This window comes from Fundulus heteroclitus, chromosome 17 (genome assembly GCF_011125445.2).
Source record: "Fundulus heteroclitus isolate FHET01 chromosome 17, MU-UCD_Fhet_4.1, whole genome shotgun sequence".
Classification (NCBI taxonomy): domain Eukaryota; kingdom Metazoa; phylum Chordata; class Actinopteri; order Cyprinodontiformes; family Fundulidae; genus Fundulus; species Fundulus heteroclitus.
In genome coordinates, this window is record NC_046377.1 from 5,293,897 (window position 1) to 5,315,317 (window position 21,421).

The 21,421-nt window shown below is 41.1% G+C and overlaps 1 protein-coding gene across 1 annotated transcript in view; it reads left to right on the top strand.

The window, feature by feature from the left end:
* Positions 1 to 21,421, top strand: part of LOC105936328 (copine-8) — a gene marked incomplete in the record, with an annotated part of 123,869 nt that overhangs the window by 94,458 nt on the left and 7,990 nt on the right. Inside the window, 7 exon segments of the mRNA XM_036148943.1 lie at positions 536 to 589; positions 804 to 865; positions 11,280 to 11,326; positions 11,919 to 12,100; positions 14,020 to 14,147; positions 17,663 to 17,765; positions 21,286 to 21,343. Of these exon segments, the coding sequence (XP_036004836.1) occupies positions 536 to 589; positions 804 to 865; positions 11,280 to 11,326; positions 11,919 to 12,100; positions 14,020 to 14,147; positions 17,663 to 17,765; positions 21,286 to 21,343 (634 nt within the window).

The following is a 21,421-nucleotide window of genomic DNA, read 5'->3' on the forward strand; positions in this document are numbered from 1 at the left end:
CCTATGTCCCTCCTCCTTCTTGTCTTGTTCCTCCCTGTATTCCTTCCTTGCTGTTTTTTTCCTTCCTTGTGTCCTCCCTCCCTTCTTTGTGTACTTCTTTCCATGCGTGCCCTCTCTTCTCTTTCCTTGTAAGCTTACTTCTTTACTTTCTCGTGTCCTGTCTTTCCTTTTCTTCCCTCACCTCCTTCCTCCTTTCCTTCCTTGCCTTGTTGCCCTTCCTCTCTGTTCTTTCCTCCTCCCTCCATTCCCTACTTCCTTTACTTTTTTTTTTTGCCCTTCTAATGTTGCCCACCTTATGTCTTTGCTACCTATGCCTTTCCTCCTCCCTTGTGTCCTTCCTTCCCTGCTTCCTTACAGTCTCTGCTTTTTCTGCAGGTTCCATATTTAAAGCCTGCTCACAGTAGAAATATCTCTTTTTGTTATTCTTATATTTCAAATACAAATGATTTTGGGAATTTCTGGATGAACAATGTGCAGAAACCATGCTTGCTGCCTGAGCAAGGTTTTAAACGAGTGGATTTTTGTTCCTCTTTAGGTGGTAAATCCCAAGAAAAAAGGAAAGAAGAAAAACTACAAAAACTCTGGAACAGTAAGGCAGAAACCCTGCTGCATTTCTCCCCCCCCCCTCCTTCCTCGGTGCATTGAGCTGAGATTAAAAGATGCGATATGTAGTTACATGCTTCATTTCATGCAGCCTGTTTCATCCAGCTTAATGGAACTGGGTTTTTCATTGAATTAGAGAGAAATACCCATATTTGCCCCGTCTGGGATCAGTCACTGACTGCCACCCATATCATTTTCAGGTAACGCTGCTGTCATTCCTCGTGGACATTGAAGTCACCTTTCTGGACTACATCAAAGGAGGGTAAGCGAGCGGCCGTGCGCGCATCGAAGCCGCACCTAAAGACGGGGGCCGCGTTGTTAATTAGGGCTGGCGTGCTGAGTGCCATCCCTGTCTCGGTAATAACCCCGTCATGACGGTGCGTCTACAAAGTGCCAAAGATAATGATCCCTCTATGTGAGGGAGTCAGGCGGAAAAGCGTTCATTTGCATGTGAGAGGGCGGCAGCGAAAGGAGGGGGGGTAGGAGGGGGGGGGGGCAAGACTGACAGGTGGGCTGACCCCAAGTCACATACATATCAGTGTTTGTGCCGACGTCCCGGTGTGTAGCCGTTTATTGTGCCGCAGCTCTCGCCCGAGCCTTGTGCCTACCGCACATTTGTCCTTGCTTGTGGACGTATGGGTTCTCAGGAGGGTTGACCGTGTGTAGCTGGGCATGGCATAAATGCTCGCCTACACACTCTGCCTTCATTAGAGTCACAGAGGGGGAGACTGTCAAAGGAGAGAACAGAGAGCACGTGTGTGTATGTGAGTGTGTGTTCGTGTGTGTGTCCCCGCAGCTTTAAAAAAAAAAAAAAAAAAGGCCATTGATGTATTTATGTTCGCTGGTTACTGAAATGTCCCCTAGCTTGTTTTTCTTCTCTAACTTTTTGGGGGAAATAACTAACAGTTTTTCCGTTTTTATTATTCTTCTGCCTTGTTTTGCCCCATCGCTGACACAGACCCTAGAGCCCCAAAGCACAGAGCAGCGCAGGTTAAAGAAAACAAGGAACTTTCCAGCCGATTACTGGACTTTACGGGAGGAAACGTTTCAAAACCGCATCCTTGTAGATAAATCTTTTGCTAAACAATATTAATGGGGTTTTAATATGCTAGGGGCATTTACAGGATTAATTCTTTGCTCATTTTAAAGCAGCCATTTCTTAATTTAGTTGACCATGTGGCCATATTTAGACAGAAATTATGCGTAAAAGCTTTGGGAAAGATATTAATAACATGCAGTGCTGTTAAAAGGTACAGCCTCACAGATTTATTCTATTTGTTCTTGTTTTTCCACCTAATTGTTTTAGAGTGTCAATCAAATTTGAATGTCAGAGACAAAAACAACCTGAGAATATAGAAAATAGATTTTGTAAATGAAAGTTTTGGTTTATTAAGGTGGAAAAAACTAATCAATCTGTTCAACGTAAAGATTAAAATAGTGAATTAACTGTCATTAGCTACAGTTTTGGGGGGAAAAGCTGAGCTCAGTTTCACTAGCATCATGTTTGTACCGTAGAATCAAGATATCACTGAAATAGTACCTGTCTGACAACATGAAGTAGGCTTAAAGATCTCAAAAAGGAACACGTTGTACCCCGAAACTAAAGAAACTTAAGAGCACATGATAATAGATGTTCCAGACGTCTGTCACCCTGAAAGGGTTTGTGAAAATAACCCAGAACATCATTTAAACAAACAAAACAAACAAAGCATAACAGAAAGAAAATGATCATGGCAACAGCCAAATGTGGTGGCGGTAGTGTGATGGTCCGGGGTGGCTTTGGTGCACCAGCAAAAACACCTCTGAATGGCAAACAAGACAATCTAAATGGAGGTTTTGCAACGGCATTGTTAAAATCCTGTCAGGCAGTGAATCTAACAATTTGATGACGGTTTAGTGATTAAAATCAGGAGGCGATTAACCTAATAGTTCTGGTTAATGACTGGAGGAGCGAATGAGTGGATGGTAAGCAGCTGTGGGACAGCAGGTAGCTGAGTAACCGAGGGAAGGAACTTGGCCGTGCAGAATACAAGTGAACACTAAAATGTCCGCAAATAAGGCCAAAAATGACTAAACTAGACTCAAGTCTAATAAGTCTGACTGAGGGGCTGTGCGATGACCTTAAGCAGGTGCTTTATGCTCAAAAACCCTCTAATGACTGTAATCAATAGTAATCAGCAGCCTTCCTGTCCTGACTGGTCATTTCTTATTCATACTTTGCTGTTTAACAGCAAACTGCTGTTGTCTGCTGAAGCCGAAACTTCTTTTTAAGTAGAGAAACCTGGATAAACCATCAGCGTGGTTCTTTAGAAAATACACACCTCTTCTGGAGAGGTTGTTCACTTTTTGTATTGCCATTGGGTTTGTTCTTAAACATCTAATTGATTCTAAAAATTAGCAGCCTTTGAGTTTTCCTGCTTCAGTAACAACCTCCACACCAAAGAGTGTTATTGTCAGCGCAACCTGGCAGGGGTCGGGCATGGTGTGCTCACTGGTTGGGGGAAAAAAGGGGCTTCCTGGATCAGCCATTTAAGATAAAAGTCATGCTGCAAAAATAGAACTAAAAATAAGAAAATGTTTCTTAAAAATTAGAATATTTTTCCTTGATTTGTGCAGGTAAATAAGATTATTTGCCAAAAGAATAAGATTTTTGCACTTAAAATAGGAACAATTCATCTCCATCATCTTATTTCAAGTGAAGTATATCTAAGTATCTTATTTTAGGGGTAGAAATACTCATTCCATTGGCAAATAATCTTATTTACCTGCTCAAATAAAGGAAAAATACTCTAATTTTTAAGAAAAATGTTCTTATATTTAGGGCAAATACATTCATTTTAAGAAAACTTTACTCATTTTTAGTTCTCTTTTTGCAGTGCATCCGATCCCAGATAATAGCTGGGTAGTTTAGAGTGAAATTCAGCAGCTAAAACATTTTTGGTACAAAAAATGTAAATGTATAGAAATATATACATAAACATACTGAAATATGATCATCCAGATTTTTAAAAAAAATGAAAATACAGATTTTTCTTCTTTTTTCCCTCCTGTGAGAATCAGTTTGATGGTGTGGGAGGTGTACATCAGAGTTACCGATGAAATGCTAACTAACCCTGCCAAAATAAGAAAAATCAGTTGATTTCCTTTGCTTTGGGTTTTGCATTCACATCGCGCGGAAATATAGGTGTTTTCTTTACACAGTCATGCAGTTTGGCTATGGACGTGTCGCGGTTCTGAAATCCAAGCATGTGCTCTCGCCACGTGTCCTGACATATGTTCGCACGCTCACTGTCTGCTAACGGAGATGTCCCCCATCGTCCGTTCCTCCCCGCAAACGAGAGCACCTCTGAGTCTGGACCTCTCAGCCACTTGGTGTTGTCTGGCAAGGGCTTCGTGAGCGTGAGCTGGATGCTCTTACACGCCCGCGTGGGTAAATTAGGAGCCAAGTGTTTTTTTTCAACCTAAATGGACCGTAATGGTCCTGTTGCACTTACCCCAATTTGCGTAATGGGCGGACAGCGTGTTTGCTTGTGTGCGGAGACGCAAAGACGCGCTCTCACATGTGAAAGTGTTAAAACGCACGCCCGGACATTCTTCTGCTTGTGCATTTTCCTGGCGTCTACCTGGCCAGATGGACTGCCATCCAGGTGTCTTTGCCAGTCGCTTCGTCTCCTTTCTTTTCCCTGCTCTTATCTCTGCTCATCACTGCTCTCCTGTCATCTGACTGACAGCTCTTTTTGCCGTTTCAACCCAATCAGCTAATTGTTCATTTGGACCTAATTAGGGACCCGATCTGCTAGTTGGATTAGCCATAAATGACTGATTTGAGAAAGTCAGTCCGTGTCAGTCCAGATCGACGTCTCTTCTCAAACTTTTCCTTCCCTTTGATAACGTGTTAGCGCCACCCATGAATTTTCACAAAGAGGGGCCTTTTTGTGCCAGAGTGACGACGAAGGGATGAATTGTTGCTGATATCTTTCATTTTGAACACCGTCTTTGAAGACCGCTCTGTCACTCACAGTGACAGATATTGTTTCCTTTCCGCGTCGGTTTGTGAATTGAGCATAGAAACCAGAATAGAGGCAGGAGGGAGCTCTGCTGGCACTGTCATCATTCGGAGAAGCTATCATTAGCCGGAGGAGCAGACAAAAAAAATAAAAATTCAAAGAGAAAGAACGGAAAACAAGGCAGACCCTTGAAAAGATGTCAGACTCAACTTTTTGGAGTTTCCTGTTCGTTTTGCTCATCTTAAGATATAATATGCAAAAAAGTTCTGTATAAATATATGGCAAGTACTTCTACAGTGGACAGGCTTTAAATAAGTAATCAGCAATAACGAGTAATTTTAAAAAGTAGGAAGGAGTACCAAAGGAGGGAAGAAATGATAGATAGCTACATGGTAGAAAAAAGCTGAAGGAAAGACACTAGAAATAATACAAGGAAGGAATGAACTTAGAAATGATGTTGTTTAAATTTCTGTGTAAACAATGGAAAATACAATCAGGTGTTTTTTTTTTTTTGTCTCTGATCCTTTGTTTGATAATAGGCCAACCTACGATCCATAAAGGTGACGTTAAAGAGAAAACTGCAGCGCCGAACATCAGGAACACTCATTTTTCCCCACACCTTAGAGCAACACAAAACTATTAAAAATCACTATTAGAAATCATTGACGTTGTATTGTTAACATCCGTTTGATTTTGTTCCCATTCTATCCAAGATGCTAATATAAACTTCCTTCAGATCACATGTCTCCTGGGCAGATCATTGGAGGGTGTGACGTCTGCATCCTCCAGTCTTTTTATACCGCTGACAGTTGAACCCTCAGAGGTACAGCCTAATTTAAAAGCCCCCTGTAACGGTGTAAATGTGAAGGTGACAACAGAGGTGGATGTAGGGGATTCAAAGTGATTGGGTGTTTCGGAAAGCCTCCCCTACCCTCTCCCCGCTGCCATATGGACGCCGTCCAACCAGCAACATCTGTTTGCATCTCTTCAGGAGGAGTCGCGTCCCTCAACATCTGATGCTGTTTTCAGGTCGCTCGGTGCACTCATGCATACGCAGTACACCCTGGCACTGAGTAACAGGAAAACATATTTTCTGAACATGATTTAAAGTTTTTTTTTTATTTCAGGCTGGAAGATCTTCACATTAAAACTTTCAGCAAGCAAACTTCTGACTTTCCCAAACTTTGTGGGGTCCATCTGTTCCTGCAGAGTATGCGCAGGCTTTAATGGTCCCGTAGCTTGTCCCTGCACAGTTTGCAAATGTCTGGCGTGAGGGAAATATTTGTGTTTCCAGACTTTATTCCCTGTCCTTTTCAGTACATTTTAATGCATCTATTCATCCATCCATCCATCCATGCATCCACCTCCTTACAGCTTTTAGTATTTTGCAGATTTCCTCCAGTATTTAACGCCTCACTGCTGTTGAATATATGGCAAGATTTGTGCTCATGTGTTATTTATTTTGGCTTAAGGCAAGGACCTAGTGTAAAATTGGGATTTCCAAACCTCTGACTCTGAAACAAAATGCAAGAGCGCCAAAATAAAGGAAACCAGTTCTATTTGTACCTCATTTATCGTTGTACTTAGACGAGCCACGACTCTACCTTGGGATCGTCATCTGCTGTACACATAAGAAGTACGGGCTTCCCAGTTGAATGTTTTGGGAGCAGGATCTTCAGTTGCTGACCTGATGGGATGTTTTCAGGTGTCCGCCAAACCAAGTGTTATTTTACAGCATCCAGGATCGACTTCTTGTCCTGTGTGGTTTATGTCCTCCCCGCTTCTCCTGGCTCACTGTCACTTTCCATTAGGCTCAGTGGTATAGAGTGGCTATGCGTTGCGTCAGCTGCATGCATGGGAAAGATAAACAAAACCCGTATAGCCATTAGAAGCCCTACACTTTACTCCGAAGTGAGTTCATTCAATTCAATTGAATTTTATTTATATTGCGCCAATTCATGAAACATGTTATCTCAAGGCACTTTCCAAAGTCTGATTCAATCATATTATACAGATTGGTCAAAAAAATGTCCTATATAAGGAAAACCAGTTGATTGCGTCAAGTCTTAACAAGCAGCATTCACTCCTGGAGAAGCGTAGAGCCACAGGGAGAGTCGTCTGCATTGTCCATGGCTTTGCTACAATCCCTCATACTGAGCAAGCATGAAGTGACAGTGGAAAGAAAAACTCCCCATTAACGGGAAGGAAAACCTCCAGCAGAACCGGGCTCGGTGTGAACGCTCATCTGCCTCGACCGACTGGGGGTTAGAGAAGACAGAGCAGAGACACAACAAGACAGACAAAAAAGCACAGAAGCAAACATTGATCCAGTAATCTGTTCTACATTAGATGGTAATCTGTCTTCCCTGGATGATGACACAGCTAACAGAACACCAAAGTATTTTAAGTGTGTGGATAAAAAAAAAAAACAGGAAGCAAACAGAAGTGTTCTAGTATTCCTGTATCAATGATATACATGCTTTAAGACTGTTAACATAATTTAGAACAGATCAGCTTCCTGGAAACAGAAGGTTCACTGTGGCTAAAGCACTATTTAAAGGGGCTTCCTACACCAGCCAGTGTTTGAGTCGCCTGTAATTGTCTTTTTGATCTACACTGCTGGGTTTTGTTTAATTGAGTTGGGTCTGACAGTGATAGACGGGCAGATCAGCTGTGTAAGCAACTCAATAGTGGCGAATAACAAAAAAGCAAAAAGGTTATTATGTCACACACAATTTGTTCAGACCTTTTGTCTCCAAAAGCACTAAATAATTCTCGGAAACAGGGGGGGAAAAAAAGCAAAAAGCTGCAGACCAAGTAAAGACGACAATTCCAGAGAATTTACAGTTTTTCTTTTTTAACAAAACCACAAAGCAATCAATCACTGGCTCCTTTTCTGTAGGTTTGGCCATCCCAACAGAACTCCACTAACTAGAAGTCCAATTATGCTGCCGTATTACCCAGACACAGGACATATGAGACAAAGCAACGTGACCCTGTCATCACTGGGCTGGACAAATGAGGAGCCTAACAAGGTTTCCTGCAGAAATCCTTTACCTCCCCTGTCAGAACGCTGTGCCGCGTTTACCCTCTGTAGTTGGGCGGTATATCTTTAGCTGCCAGTTTACTCCGACGACACAGTGGGTCCAGAAGCAGGACGTGGGAGACAGGAGAGTCCCGAAGCAAATGGTTTTCAGCTTGGGCCACCCAGACTGGTGACTGACTGGAAGGAAACTTGATTGATCTCAGTCCATCTAAGTGCAACCAGGTCAGGAAGACAACCGAAACACTCTTCAGTGTGAACGCTGTCATGGAGGGAAGAAGACGTGGCTGGACTGGGCCAAGATGTCAGAGAAACATGTTTTTCACTTATTAAAATTATATTAAAATAGTCTTTTAATTTAAGCGGGTCAGAAAATGGATGGATGGATGGATGGATAGTCTTAATTTCCCAACCCGTTTCCTAAAAAAAAATATTAAGTAATAGCAACAGCTTGCGAAGCTAAAGATTAGGGTGAAAAGTAAAATTAGTCTAACAACAGGTGAAAATGTGAGCTTCAAACCAGTCTTTCATTTGAATTAGTACTGTCTTTTCACACACATAATTTGACATTGTGTAGATACAAAAAAAAAAAAAAATGGCGTTGCTGTTAATTACAGCTCTCAAAGGAAAATTAGCTTCTGCAAAAATCGATGCGATTGAGTGAGGTCATAGCTATGCAAAGCCCAGAGATCTGAAATGGTCTGGAATCCCTGATTGGCTTGAAGTGACTGGTGCAAGCAAAGCAGAACCTCGGCAGACCCAGATGTGTTTAATGCGGGGCATGTTTTTGACCTTTGAGAGAAGATTTCACTTTCTTATCTGATTATTAATCACACTATTATGAAGCAAATTTAAATAATTGTGTCAAGCATGAAATTATCATTATGTTTTACGCTTGGGGAAAAAAAAGCATTTAAATTGTGTAATTGAAAGCAAGTGGACTACATAAAAAGTCAGATTGCAAAGGTTAATATGAATGACCTATTGCTACTCTTGTTTGGACAAATGCAGAATTTTCTATCAGTCCATTCATTACTATAACATTACTCGTGTGAGTATCATTGATGCTCATGTTCCAATTCACTCGTCGTTTCTCTTTTTCAGTTTTCCTCAATTTTTTTATTTTTATTTCCGTATTTTTACAGTTTGAGTTTTTCTGTCAAGCTTTGCGCTTCTGTGACAGCCAGAGGTATGGCAGGAGAGAAACAGGCCATGCATAATTTATGCTGCTGCTCTCTGCCAACATGGGGAACTGGACCAGAATTCACTTACTGACCCTGTGTCCCTACAGCTGTTTCTTAGAAAAAGCCACTGTCCGTTCACAATTCACAGCGAATTAACTAAACCGTGTTTACGAGGCTGTGAACAATATTTGCCCCATTACGGATTTCTGGCGTTTTTAACTCACACTTGTGTCAAGATTAGGTCCATCTGCAAAGGTATTTTATCATTGAAAGAGATCGGGTCTGATAACATGAAGTGGGCTGTATGATCTCAAAAAGCCAGACACGTCATGCCACGATCTAAAGACATCAAAGAACACATGGGAAACAAAGTCCTTGACATCTATCAGTGTGGAGTGAGTTACAGTGTTATATTGTAAGGTTTGGGGACCCCAGCAAGGCACAGTGCGAACCCTCACCCACACTTGATGAAAACACCTTCACAGCAATGGACCACCAACCAAACGTAGTCTCTGAATGCACTAAAAATTAAACTAGGAGGTCAACAAACCGACATCTAAAGCACGGAAAGCCTCAACTTGTCACGGTTAAGGTCAGTGTTCAAAATTGAATAATATTAATATGAATGAGTTCCATTGACGAAAAGAACACATAGGACAACATCATAATCCTTAAGAACATGATCCCCAAGACTTATTGGGATGTATTCTGGGAACACATATCTGTCAAAAATGGGGAATTTTTTTGACAGATATGTGTTCTGTTACATCCAGCATGAAGCTAACAGCATTTCAGAAAAAGAGCACCATATAGTCAGACATGGTGGTGGTAGTGTGATGGCCTGGGGTGGCTTTGCTCCTTCATGACCTAGAAAACTAGCTGTGGAATGATGAAGGCCTCATAAATAAAATATTATAGCACCATAGATTCTGGCAGAAGGGCCTGAAGAAAAATGTCTGACCACTGGTTTGTAGCCATAACGGATAAGGTTAGGTATTTAACTAAGGTTCTGAAAAAGTATAATTTGCAGTATTTACTTTTTGTATAAACGTTATATTACAGTAGGCTTGTTGAGGATGCAAATAAATCCATAGATTGGTGTAAGCTAATAGCAATTTTTTGTGGACTGTTTTAAATTAAAACAACTATGATGTTCATAGCAGTGGGATCTGACGCTATGTTAGCATATATTAAGATTAACATTACCCATAGCGCTGATTTTTCAGCCAAACAATGTTCAGGTTTCCATGAAGAGTTATGTGGGTTGATAAAATATGAGCTGAAACCACATCTTTGTGAATTTACTCCCCAAGGTCCAAATAACCCAGGTCAACATCCGCTTAACAAAAGCAACAAACCCCACTGAAAACATGTTTTTTTTCCCCACTCATTATCTTTGTAGAATTTTGTAAAAAAAAAAAAAAAAAAAAGAAAAATGAAAAACTAACCCACACAGATTTGTTACAAGGTCATATTGTAAATCAGATGACTGTTTTGTTTTCGTATGCATTGTTAAACAGAAATGGGTTTATGTTGTGCTGCTCACCTAAAGCCCAGACACTCAATTCCTCCTTAATGTTTTAGTACACATAGTTCAAACCTGTTCTGTGTGTTCATGTCAAGGAAATACAAAGTTAAAAGGCGACCCAGGTGAAACCTAAATGAGAAGCTTGGAACAGAAACGCAGACAAAGGAAGGAAAAAATATAAACCTAAACAGCATTTACACTGAGATAGCTTGCTGTTGACCGGGAAGGACAACGCTTTTCTGAGACGGGGTCGGCTCTGCGTTAACCCAGATGACGGAGCTCCTTAAACTATCCGAGCACCCTGCTGCTGGTGTCCACAATCGTGATTCTTTCGGTTCAAACATGTCTAATGCACTTAGGGGAAATGTAGATTGAAAACAACGAGCCTTGCTATGTGGCTCGGCTCTTTCTTCACCACAACAGACTGGGTTAATGCCGGCTCTACTGCAGACCAGGAACTACAACCAACACTGTAAATGTACCGCCATCCATGCATAGCAAAAACGTTAGGCTGACTTGGAACAGAAAAACAAAAGCAAACTAAGACCATGAAAGTCACTTGCCCTTGTCGGGGTGCTTATTTATAGTCCTATTTGATTGAACATAAGGGCAATTAACACTGGGCTAAAATAGATTTCCTGCCCTGTGCTGTACGTGACCTCCAAAAAGGTAACAGGGATGATGGTTTTTGACCCCAAAGATCAGCGTACACCAGATGAAGAGGTTATTGAATGCGCGGCACCGCTGGGAATTGGCACGAAGACGCCATGGCAGATTGCTTGCCCGCACCGTGGTTCCGCAGGTCAACAAGCTGTGGAGTGTTTTGATCAAGATTCCTATTGGTGCCGTGGAGTGTGCTCGTTTGTACGTCGCCTTTCCTGACTAATAAATGTTGTCTCTTTTTGTTTTGAAAGGACCCAGATCAACTTCACGGTGGCCATTGATTTTACAGCTTCCAATGGTGAGCATACACTTAAAGAGCGCACGCATTCACACTTGGAGAGCGAGCTAAAGACAGACAAAATACCCCGAGTGTATGAGGGAAATTTATTCAAATATATGCAAATAGAGGAATCAAGTGCTCCTTAATGGCCCCCCTCCATCACACCTGGCAGCTAAAGCTCGGCACACTAACGGGCTGAGATGGTGTTGATAACAGGCCGAGTTATGCATCTACCGTTGAGCTCAGGCCATGCAGAACAGGCGGCTGCAATTAAGCCAAGTTCTGTTAAATGAGCTAAGTGCTTTCAAGCAGGGGATGCACCGATGTGTCTGAACTGTTGGTGCGCCGGATCTTGTGGGTCTTGTTAGAAAATGTTCTTAAAAGCAAGAGGGCCGCTGACACCATGACTCGCAACCCGGGAGGTCAAAAGAGACTTCACATCAGCGCCGCGTTAAAGAAAGGAGGGGAACCTTTGATTGTGTCTTGAAAGCATTTACTCAAGATTTTATGAAGGCGGTTTATAGTTTGTCCCCTAAAGAAATTACTGACGTTTTCACTGACGCAATTCCATGCACAATCTGCTAATTTGTGATTGTTCCGCAATTCACAGGAAACCCAGCCCAGCCAACGTCTCTCCACTACATGAGTCCCTACCAGCTGAATGCCTACGCCATGGCCCTGAAGGCGGTCGGCGAGATCATTCAGGACTATGACAGCGACAAGATGTTCCCCGCGCTGGGCTTTGGAGCCAAACTGCCGCCGGAAGGACGGGTGTCCCATGAGTTTGCCCTGGTGAGTGGGGAGACGGATACGATGTCGGGTTTCACAAGTGGGGGGTGAGAAACATGGATGAAGATGTTTGGATTGTTTTTATTATTATTATTATTATTATTATTATTATTATTATTATTAGCCAGTTTGCTTCCATCGGACTTGCTTTGGCCATGTGTGCAAACTATGAATACATCTTGAACCTTTTGCGATGTTTTGTCGTCTTATAACCCCAAACTGTAATGTGTTTTATTGAGATTTTTAAATGATAAACACAATAAAAGGTAGCACGCAGTTGCAAAGTGGCAGAAAACTGACACGTGGTTTTGATCTCATGACAAAGAGGAATCAAAAAAGTTTACAATTCATTTGTATTCAGCCTCCTCTACTCTGCTGCCCTTAAAGAAAATCCAGTGCCACCACCCAATGGGTAAGTGGAGTCCACCTGTGTGTAATTAACCTTTAGCACACATAAAGTTATTCAATGAACGTCTAAGAGGTAGTTTTAGAGAACATTAGTGAACAAACCGCACCATGAAGACCAAAGAACAGAACTAATAGGTCAGGAAGAAAGCCGGTTTTAAACAGGGTTAGACTATAAACAACATCCCAAGCATTAAAGGAACAATAAATAAGATATTTACTGTAAAGATAACCAAAGTCATTCTCATTTGTCACCCAGGATGGAAGTAAATTTGCCTCTAAACAATCGGTCCTCTCCATCAGCAATGTCTTAGTCATGTTTTATTCCTTTCAAAGAGGTACGGTGCAGAACGACTTCGGTTCAGTGTGTAGCCCGTGTTTACTTCCTGGTTCCTGAGTCAATCATATGAGATCTCCCAGGGTTCTCGAGACAGAGCGCAGCATCTGGTATTTTATCTCGTTAAAAGAGCAGCAGCCTGCAAACATGGCGGGCAGTAAGAGAAGCGGACCAGAAATGGAAGTAAAAATTCAGCGGGGTCACTGGGAAGCGTATTTGGCCACGTTTCACAGCAGCAACAGACCATTGAGGAAATGGCATTGCCTGTTGTTTCTGTGGGCAAGCTGCTTATTCAACAATAACAACTTACTTTGGCTGAATAGTCTTCACTCATCATCTTGAATGTAGCTGCACAACGCTGTTCCGATTTGGAACACTGGGTGTCGTTATTTATTACTTATTGCTTCTTTAAACATCTCACTGAGCTCTATTTAATTTGTCATCTAAAAATGGAACAAGTATATTACAGCAGCAAGCCCGCAGAGCCATGATTATCGACCTAAACTAACAGGCTGGCAACAAGAGTGTGGATCAGAGAAGCAGTAAAGACCCTGTTTGCAGTTTGTCACAAGTCACTTCCAAAAACATGGAAGAATGTACTCTGGTGAGATGAGGGTAAAGTTCAACTATTTGGCCATCTTTTGAACCCCACTGCCCCTGTGAAACATGGAAGTGGCAGCATCCTGCTGTGGAGATGCTATCCTTCAGCAGGGACAGGAAAGCTGGATGAAATGGCCCAAATAAAGCTGAGCATCTGTTAAAAAAAAGAAAAAGAAAAAGTGAAAATTAACGCACACGGATTCTCTCCAGTAAAAGTTACTAATCCTTAGCCATTGTGTAAAGAAGAATTGGCAAATAGGCCAGTCTCTGAATCTGCAAAGCTGGTGAAAACATACATAATTTGCAACTAGATGATGGTCCAGTCCCATAAAATCTCAATAACATATTTCAGGTTGTGGTTGTAACCTGACCAAAATGGGAAAACATCCGATGTGTGTCACTGCTCTTTTGGCATTACGCCCCAGTTAATGAGCTTTTTCTGCACAGAGTTCTTTTCTCGTTAGTTTCAGCTACACATCCAGACGGCCGTCTCCTTCACCTCTTGTCCTCGCCTGCTTGTTCAGCTAAAAAACACACCGGAATAACTGTCCTGTCCTCACTTTTTCCTTTCTCACTTTAGAACGGTAACCCCCAGAACCCGTACTGTGCCGGCATTGACGGCGTAATGGAGGCGTACTACCAGAGTCTGAAGTCTGTCCAGCTCTACGGACCCACCAACTTCTCCCCCGTCATCAACCATGTGGCCAGGTACCGCACACACTCCTGCGCAAACTGTCTATTTTTGGAGTTACGGCATAATTAAACCAACTTCTCTTTGTTTTTCCCACTCGCAATATTTTCTGTCACTGCTTATGTAACGGATTTCGTTGGGGTACGTGCGAAAGAACGCCGGGCACACTGACACTAAACACTCTCTCCCAGGTTTTCCGTAATGAGCTCTGTGAAGCAAGTGTTGCCAGGTAGCTAACAAGAAGTGTTTTCATTTAAGGAGCTGATTACATGTTTGTTTCTGTCTGCGCTTCGGTGAGAGCATAAATCATGCTGCGGGGAAGGGGAGCGGGCGCGTCAGACCAAGTTCTCCGAAAAACACATTAAGAAACTTTTCACGCGAGTGTGTAATTAAAGAGGAGCACCCGAGTGATGTCTCATCAGCTTATTTCACAGATCTGAGGGATAATTTACTGAGATCTTAGCTGCGTGACGAGACAAAGCAGGGTTTGTGAGAAAAGACCTGGATGTAGAGACTCGTTAACTGTCAGGCTTTCTTTGGCTCCTGCTCCATCATATCCCACTATCAGGAAGACTCAAATATAGTACTTTATTAAGACTTGAATAAACATACCAATATAAACAGCCACGGGGAAAACACAAAGTTTGCGTTCAACAAAAGCTTGGGGAATAACAAAGTGCCGCTATGCTACTCCCATTGCAGAGTGGCAGCCTGGTGTTGCTGATAAAATGCACTTATTTAAATGATCATCAGCAAGTGAGACCCTCTATTTTAAAGCAGGAGGGGTTTTTGGCAGTTTGCTGGCCTGAAGTAGACATGCTTTAACAATGCCAAGGTGGAAAGAATTAAGCAGAGTCCTTAATGCAGCAATTGTAAGTGCACATAAATCCGGGACGCATCACAAAGCTGTTCCTGAACAGTTTGAAGTCCTTCCTTCCGCCTATTGAAAGGCATTGGACACTGCTTATCCTCATAGGAGTGGACTTCCCTGGAAATTCACTATAGTTGCACTGCACAGAAGTAACAAAAAAAGAAATTTAAAACAACAAAAAACTTCTACAGACCCTAGTTGCACTACTGTGAAAAGACATTCCTTCTGGTTTTGCTTTTTTTTTTTTGTATTCAAATGATTAAATGGGCTATCAAAACTAGTCTCGCACTGTGTTAAAAATTATTTCCCCCGAACTCTAAATGAGTTTGGTGCCAAGCTTTATCACTGTTACAATGATTCTTTTAGATCTATGTGAAGGAATTTTAGTCCTCTCTTATTTGCCGAATGGTTTCAATTCAGCAATTAGATTGTTTTTACAATAAAACACTTTAAGGTCATACCTCAGCATCTCATTCGGAGCCTTCCAAAACCTCTCCAGCTGGGCTTGCAAAACAAACAAAAATCAAGCAAAAAGTGGCATCTCTAATGGCATTCATTTTTCCTCCACTGCTTGGCCAAGTCAATAACAATATTTACACATGGGACCCTAAAACTCCAGCGTGCCATGTACATACGTAACACAAAAACGGCGTTTTCTCAGATCCCCACTCTAGTCAGCGTTCTTTGAAATATATTTTTTTTGTGTGTGTCCTGTCTGGCAATGTGGCAATAAGAATTGTTGTCTTAATGGCAAAAAGAGAGAGAACAGATTTTACTTTCACAAGTAGAGCCTTACCGCTTTTGCCATAGTGCTCCACTGGATTTACTGTATGCCCTAGCAACAACCAAACTTATGTGTGGACATAGACACACAAAGACACGTTAATTCACAGTGCGCCTTGCCTTATGGTTCGAAAAATACGGACCATAAGGCATAGATTTTATGCTGTGGGACTATTTCATGTTCACTGGACACTGAAACGGGGAAGGTAAAAGAGGGGAAAAAAGGACAGAAGCGGACGAGACAAAATGCTGAAAGGGATAAAGATGAAAGAGAGAGAGAGCAGTACAACATCCTCTGAGTCCGCTTCTTCACCTGCAAAGAGAGATATGAAAAGAACAGCAAAACCAACCGATAAAGTATTACAGGTACAAACAACCAACGTCTTGATACCATCACTGAAGAATATACAGTATTATTTAATACAAAATGTATAAAAGGAGAGCTAAAGATAAAAATATTTTTTTTATATAGAAGTGAATCTGTAAGTACCTGTACCTGTGAAATAATCTTTTTAGTGTTTAGTGCCATAAATCTGAGTTTTCATGTGGATGAAAGGCCAAAACGCATAAAAACATATTTGTTTGCCTACATCTCCGGCTGTGTGTGGTACAGGCCTCAGACGGACGAGATAAAAGTAGAGATGTTTGGCCAAACCGCACACCAACATATCTGGAGAAATCCAGAAACACCTCACAGCTACGGTCAGGCACGGTGGTGGAAGGGTAATGACTCGGGCTTGTTTTGCAGCCAAGATCCGGGAACTAGGCACGCGAATCAAATGTGAGGCCCTCTGTCTAACATCTGAAGCTAAAGCTGTCTGAGATGCCTTCAGACCTTTAATAAACAGGATAATTATACAGAATACCTGTATACTGATGGGAGAGAATGATAGAAGGAAAACCACTACTGATCATTACTGCTGCTACAGGTGGGTCAACATGCCATAGAGTCCTGGAAGATATTCTTATCCCAAATACTTAAAGATAGTAGTGAGTAAATATCAGTAAGAATCATACAATACCTCACATGGGAGCCAGGAAGGGAAAAAAATTCTGTCAGACAGGGCCGCCGATTTTATAATGATCAACATTTCTGAACAGAGAGAATGATTTGAGGGATTCACACCGTGGCAGGAACAGTAAGACTGTTTTTTTTTGTTAAGAGGTGTGTTTGGTAATCAAAGGATCAGGCCCTGTGTTAGGCTCATCGGGGGCTTTTATTCTCGAAATAACTTCAAACAAGGCAGCAAATGTGAAGCCCGGCGCTGAGTTGATTTATAAGCAACAGCAAAGAGAGAGCGCATCAGGGCCGATTGTTTCAGAGGAAAATGTGGCGAATGTGTGGATGTTCATCAACACTGTGAAAGACTGGAGTTCACTATCACTTCAGCTAAGGCCTTTGGTCAGAGAAGCCTCCATGTGAAAAAATAAAAAGCAATAAAACACGAGGAGAGCTCAAACTTAACAATGAATTGGTGCAATGTTTAGGAATTCAGAAGGCAATAAAATCGGATACGAATATTTTTGTGGTTACAAAAATTGCTATTTGGTCTCATAAAATGTGAATTACCTTTTTTAGGCAAGCCTTTTCACTTTCAACATTATATGTCGGCATAATGTGTCATTTCTCTCCGGCAGGCTTGCTTCTCACAGATATCCCTCCTGTCTCGACCCACTAAAAACAGTTTTTGGTCATTTTTGGCATAAAAATACAGCAAAGCTCAATAATTAAGGCACTGTCCTCTTTGAATCGTCTTGTTACTGAAAAGTGCTATATAAATAAACACGCCTTGCCTTTTTGCCATGACTGTACTCAGTTTACATGTGCAATATTTTGTGGTGTATAACACTAAGTGCTTTGTCTTGTATTATTCCCAGATATGCTGCTTCTGTTAAGGATGGTTCTCAGTACTTTGTGCTCCTCATCATCACTGACGGCGTTATCTCAGACATGGCTCAGACTAAGGAGTCTATCGTCAATGTAAGTCAACTCTTCTGTGGCTGATAACTCCTGCCTGCAAAGTTTGACACCCTCATTATTTAGCTAAAGCTGTAGATTCATTTCCATCATGATTACACTCGATGTTGATTCTACTGCATAGAATTGATGGAAAATAGTGAAACACAATAAATGTATTTTTTTTTTTTAATTTAAGAGAAGACCATGGATTTTATTCTAAAACAAATTGCATTAACTATTTAACTGTTTATTTTTTGTGACTACTTCAAAAATTACATGAAATATCCTAATCAGCTTATAAACAGCGTATGATCGACTCTATTATTTTTGAGAGAAAGAAGCCATGAGTTCCAAGTCAACATACCAGTACAGGTTATGGTGCTTAAATTTTGGATACATGTCATGCAGTTTGATGAAAACTAAAACTGAAATGTTTGGCCGTAATGAACATTTTTACATTTGGAGGAATAAAGGAGAATCTTGCAAGCCTGAGGTTACCATACCAGCTTTCAGGTATGGGTGTGGCAGGATTAGGATATTGGTGTTTTGCTGCAGGAGGGACCGGTGCACTTTACAAAATAGACGGCTTCAGAGGAAAGAATAATGTGTGAAAATGTGAAGTTGGTGGATGGCCACAAATGGGTCCTCCGAATGGACAATGTATACAAGCATACGGTCAAATCCGTTACAAACAGTGGCGCCTCCAGAAATATTTCATAGGGGTGGCCAGTGGGAGCCACTTAAACTCTTGGGGTGGCACACTGAAACTAAAAGCCATAATTTCAGGATTTTATTAAACTTTTGTAGTAATGCTGCCTGTAGAAAACTATCAGAAAGACTTAAGTAAACGCCTACTAATATCATTTGTTTTTTAATGTTTTATTTTTTTTATTTTTAAAGATCTAATGTGCATAGATCAATAACAGTACAAAGTTACCATTTTGAGTTGAACAACAATTCCTTTTTATTGTGTAATTATATTTAGAATAAGGTGTACATTTATTAATTTATTAGAAAAAAAACAGTTACTAGGAGAAAGTGGATACTGGCAGATACAAATAGAAGTGCTATAGACGCTCAGGAAGAGCGGCTGCCTAAAATTTACACTGGTCAGTGGGGTGGCCAGGACATGGCATTGGGGGGCCATGGCCACCCCTGGCCACCCCCTGGTGGCGCCACTGGTTACAAAAGGGTTTAAGGACAATGAACTCAGGGTTTTGGTAACCTTGCCTGCAAGTTGAAATCTTGTGGTATTTATGTGTCACAAACAGAAGAATCCATCTGTTCTCACTCCTGTCTCAGTGGTCCGGGCCAATCGCGTTGCAGTATTGTGGTTTAAGGCGGGACATGCAGCTGTAAACAATGTAAAAGGCATTAAAATGTGTTATTTTTGTCCATTAATTCATTAAGATGTTTTTTTCTTTTCTATATTTTATTTTTTATTTTTCTCTGGATCCCCCGGCTTCCTTTGGAGCATATTTGATCAAATTCCGATTTCAATTGAACCAACATCCACCGCTGCCGTCTCGTTTCGTGGGTTTTCGTTCCCCGTCTCTCCTGATTACATACACCACGCCCTGAATGACGGCTGGAAAACAAGTTGCTATTTTCTAATCAGCCTGTTTTGTGGCTAATTATCAGCTTCGAACGTTACTGACAAAGAAATGTCAGGAAAATCGCACAATATGGCAGCTATCAGTTATTTTTATCCTCCAGAACCAAAAGTCAGACCGTAGAAAAATGAAAGCAGCTGTCAAGAGAAATTATCTTCCTTTCCTCGTTTTGCCAGTGAAGACATTATGTAAGAGGAAAGCCTTTACTCTTCTTTTTTTTTAAACAATTTTTAGCAACTCTTTTTACTCTAACAATATGCTTTCCCCCCCTTTCCCTGTCCTCTCCATCACTGTCAAGTCCAAGCGCGCTCCAGAGGAAAGAGTGTCACATAGACTACAAACAAAACAAAGATTGAACTGCGTCGCCAGTGACCTGAGCCTTTGAACGCAGCAGCAAAGATAGGCTGTAAAACATAAAGAGATGTTGTAGTCAGAGAGCAGAAAATGGAGGGGGGGGGGGGCGTATGGATGAGGTGAAAAAAAAGACAAACTAAAGGAAATAGGGGCCTAAGGGGAACCTTAACAGAAGGGAGTAAAAAACACAAAATGCTTTGATAGGATCATCTATCTCTCCCTGCAGCCTGAGGTCAGAACATTACTCAGATGCACTGAACACACACACACACACACACACACATCATTGATACCCTCTCTGTAATACACCCGCCCAAACGCAACACGAGCTTGTGTCATTTATAAGCTTGTCAGTGGGTTCGGGCGTTGTAAATTTTCTTACCTCCAAAATCCGTGACCGTGATGTCTCAACCCCGCGACGCAAAACTTCAACATGGCTCTATTTGTCGCTTGGAAAACAAAACGTCTCACATAGATGACTGAGCAGTTCGTTGTTTTACATTTACAGTTGGGAGGTTTTAGAAAATGTAGAAAAACCTAGATACCTAGAATCGATTTCCTGTTTGAAAAAAAAAAGACTAAAATGTGTTGAATTTGATACCACTCTGTTTCTAATATAATATAATCATATTTATTTAAAATGTGATTATTTATTATTTAATTAATCCCAATTGTCATACTGATTATCAAATTTATTGTGTAAGTAAAATTCAGATTTCAATATATATAGCAAATATTTTGAATACACTTGGTGGCGGTTTTTGAGTGCTTGTTGCACAGATTATTATATTTTTTTTGGTATTATGCTTACCACACTGCAAAAACTGAACTAAAAATAAGTAAAATGTTCTTAAAATTTGTGTATTTTTCCTTGATTTGAGCAGGTAAATAAGATGATCTGCCAATAGAATAAGATTTTTTGCACTTAAAATCGGAACAATTCATCTCCATCATCTTATTTCAAGCGCAGTATATCTAATTATCTTATTTTAGGGGTCAAAATCCTCATTCCATTGGCATATAATCTTATTTACCTGCTGAAATCTAGGACAAAAACACTCATTTTAAGAACATTTTACTTATTTTTAGATCTGTTTTTGCAGTGTAAAAGGTAACATAAGTCTACTATATAGGCTGATATATGTGCTATATGTTAGTTAGGCAGCAAACCTGCAGTCAGCTGCTTTTTCAGACACGCTGCTCCTGGCTTCCCCTCTTTTAAAACAGCATTACCATAATAAGAGTGATGGGTGGCACCTCCTTCTGCATTTTCTGGGATCCAAATTATTTCCAGGAAGGTTTAACCTTATGTTAAAGGACTATATCATCAGCATATTTGATTTTCTAACAAAAAGCTTGTGCTGCGTTCTATTTGTACTTTTAAGCCTGAGTGTCTGAATTAAGAGACTAATGAGTTGGAATTTAGACTTGGAGAGAGAAAGACGCAGGTCACCAAGTTGACTTGAAAACCCAGAGGGGTTGCTGCTAGTATGAAAATAACAGCTGCAGGGATTAACTTTTTGATCTTCTAATGTCTTTGTTGTTGTCGTCTTTGTTTTCTACCTTTGTTGTAGGCTTCTGGTCTCCCCATGTCAATTATCATTGTGGGGGTCGGGCCTGCAGAATTTGATGGTAAGCCATACAAGATGGACAGAAACAGACTTTATTATTGTCAAGTTTCACACTGATGTCAGAATTCATCCCAGAGAA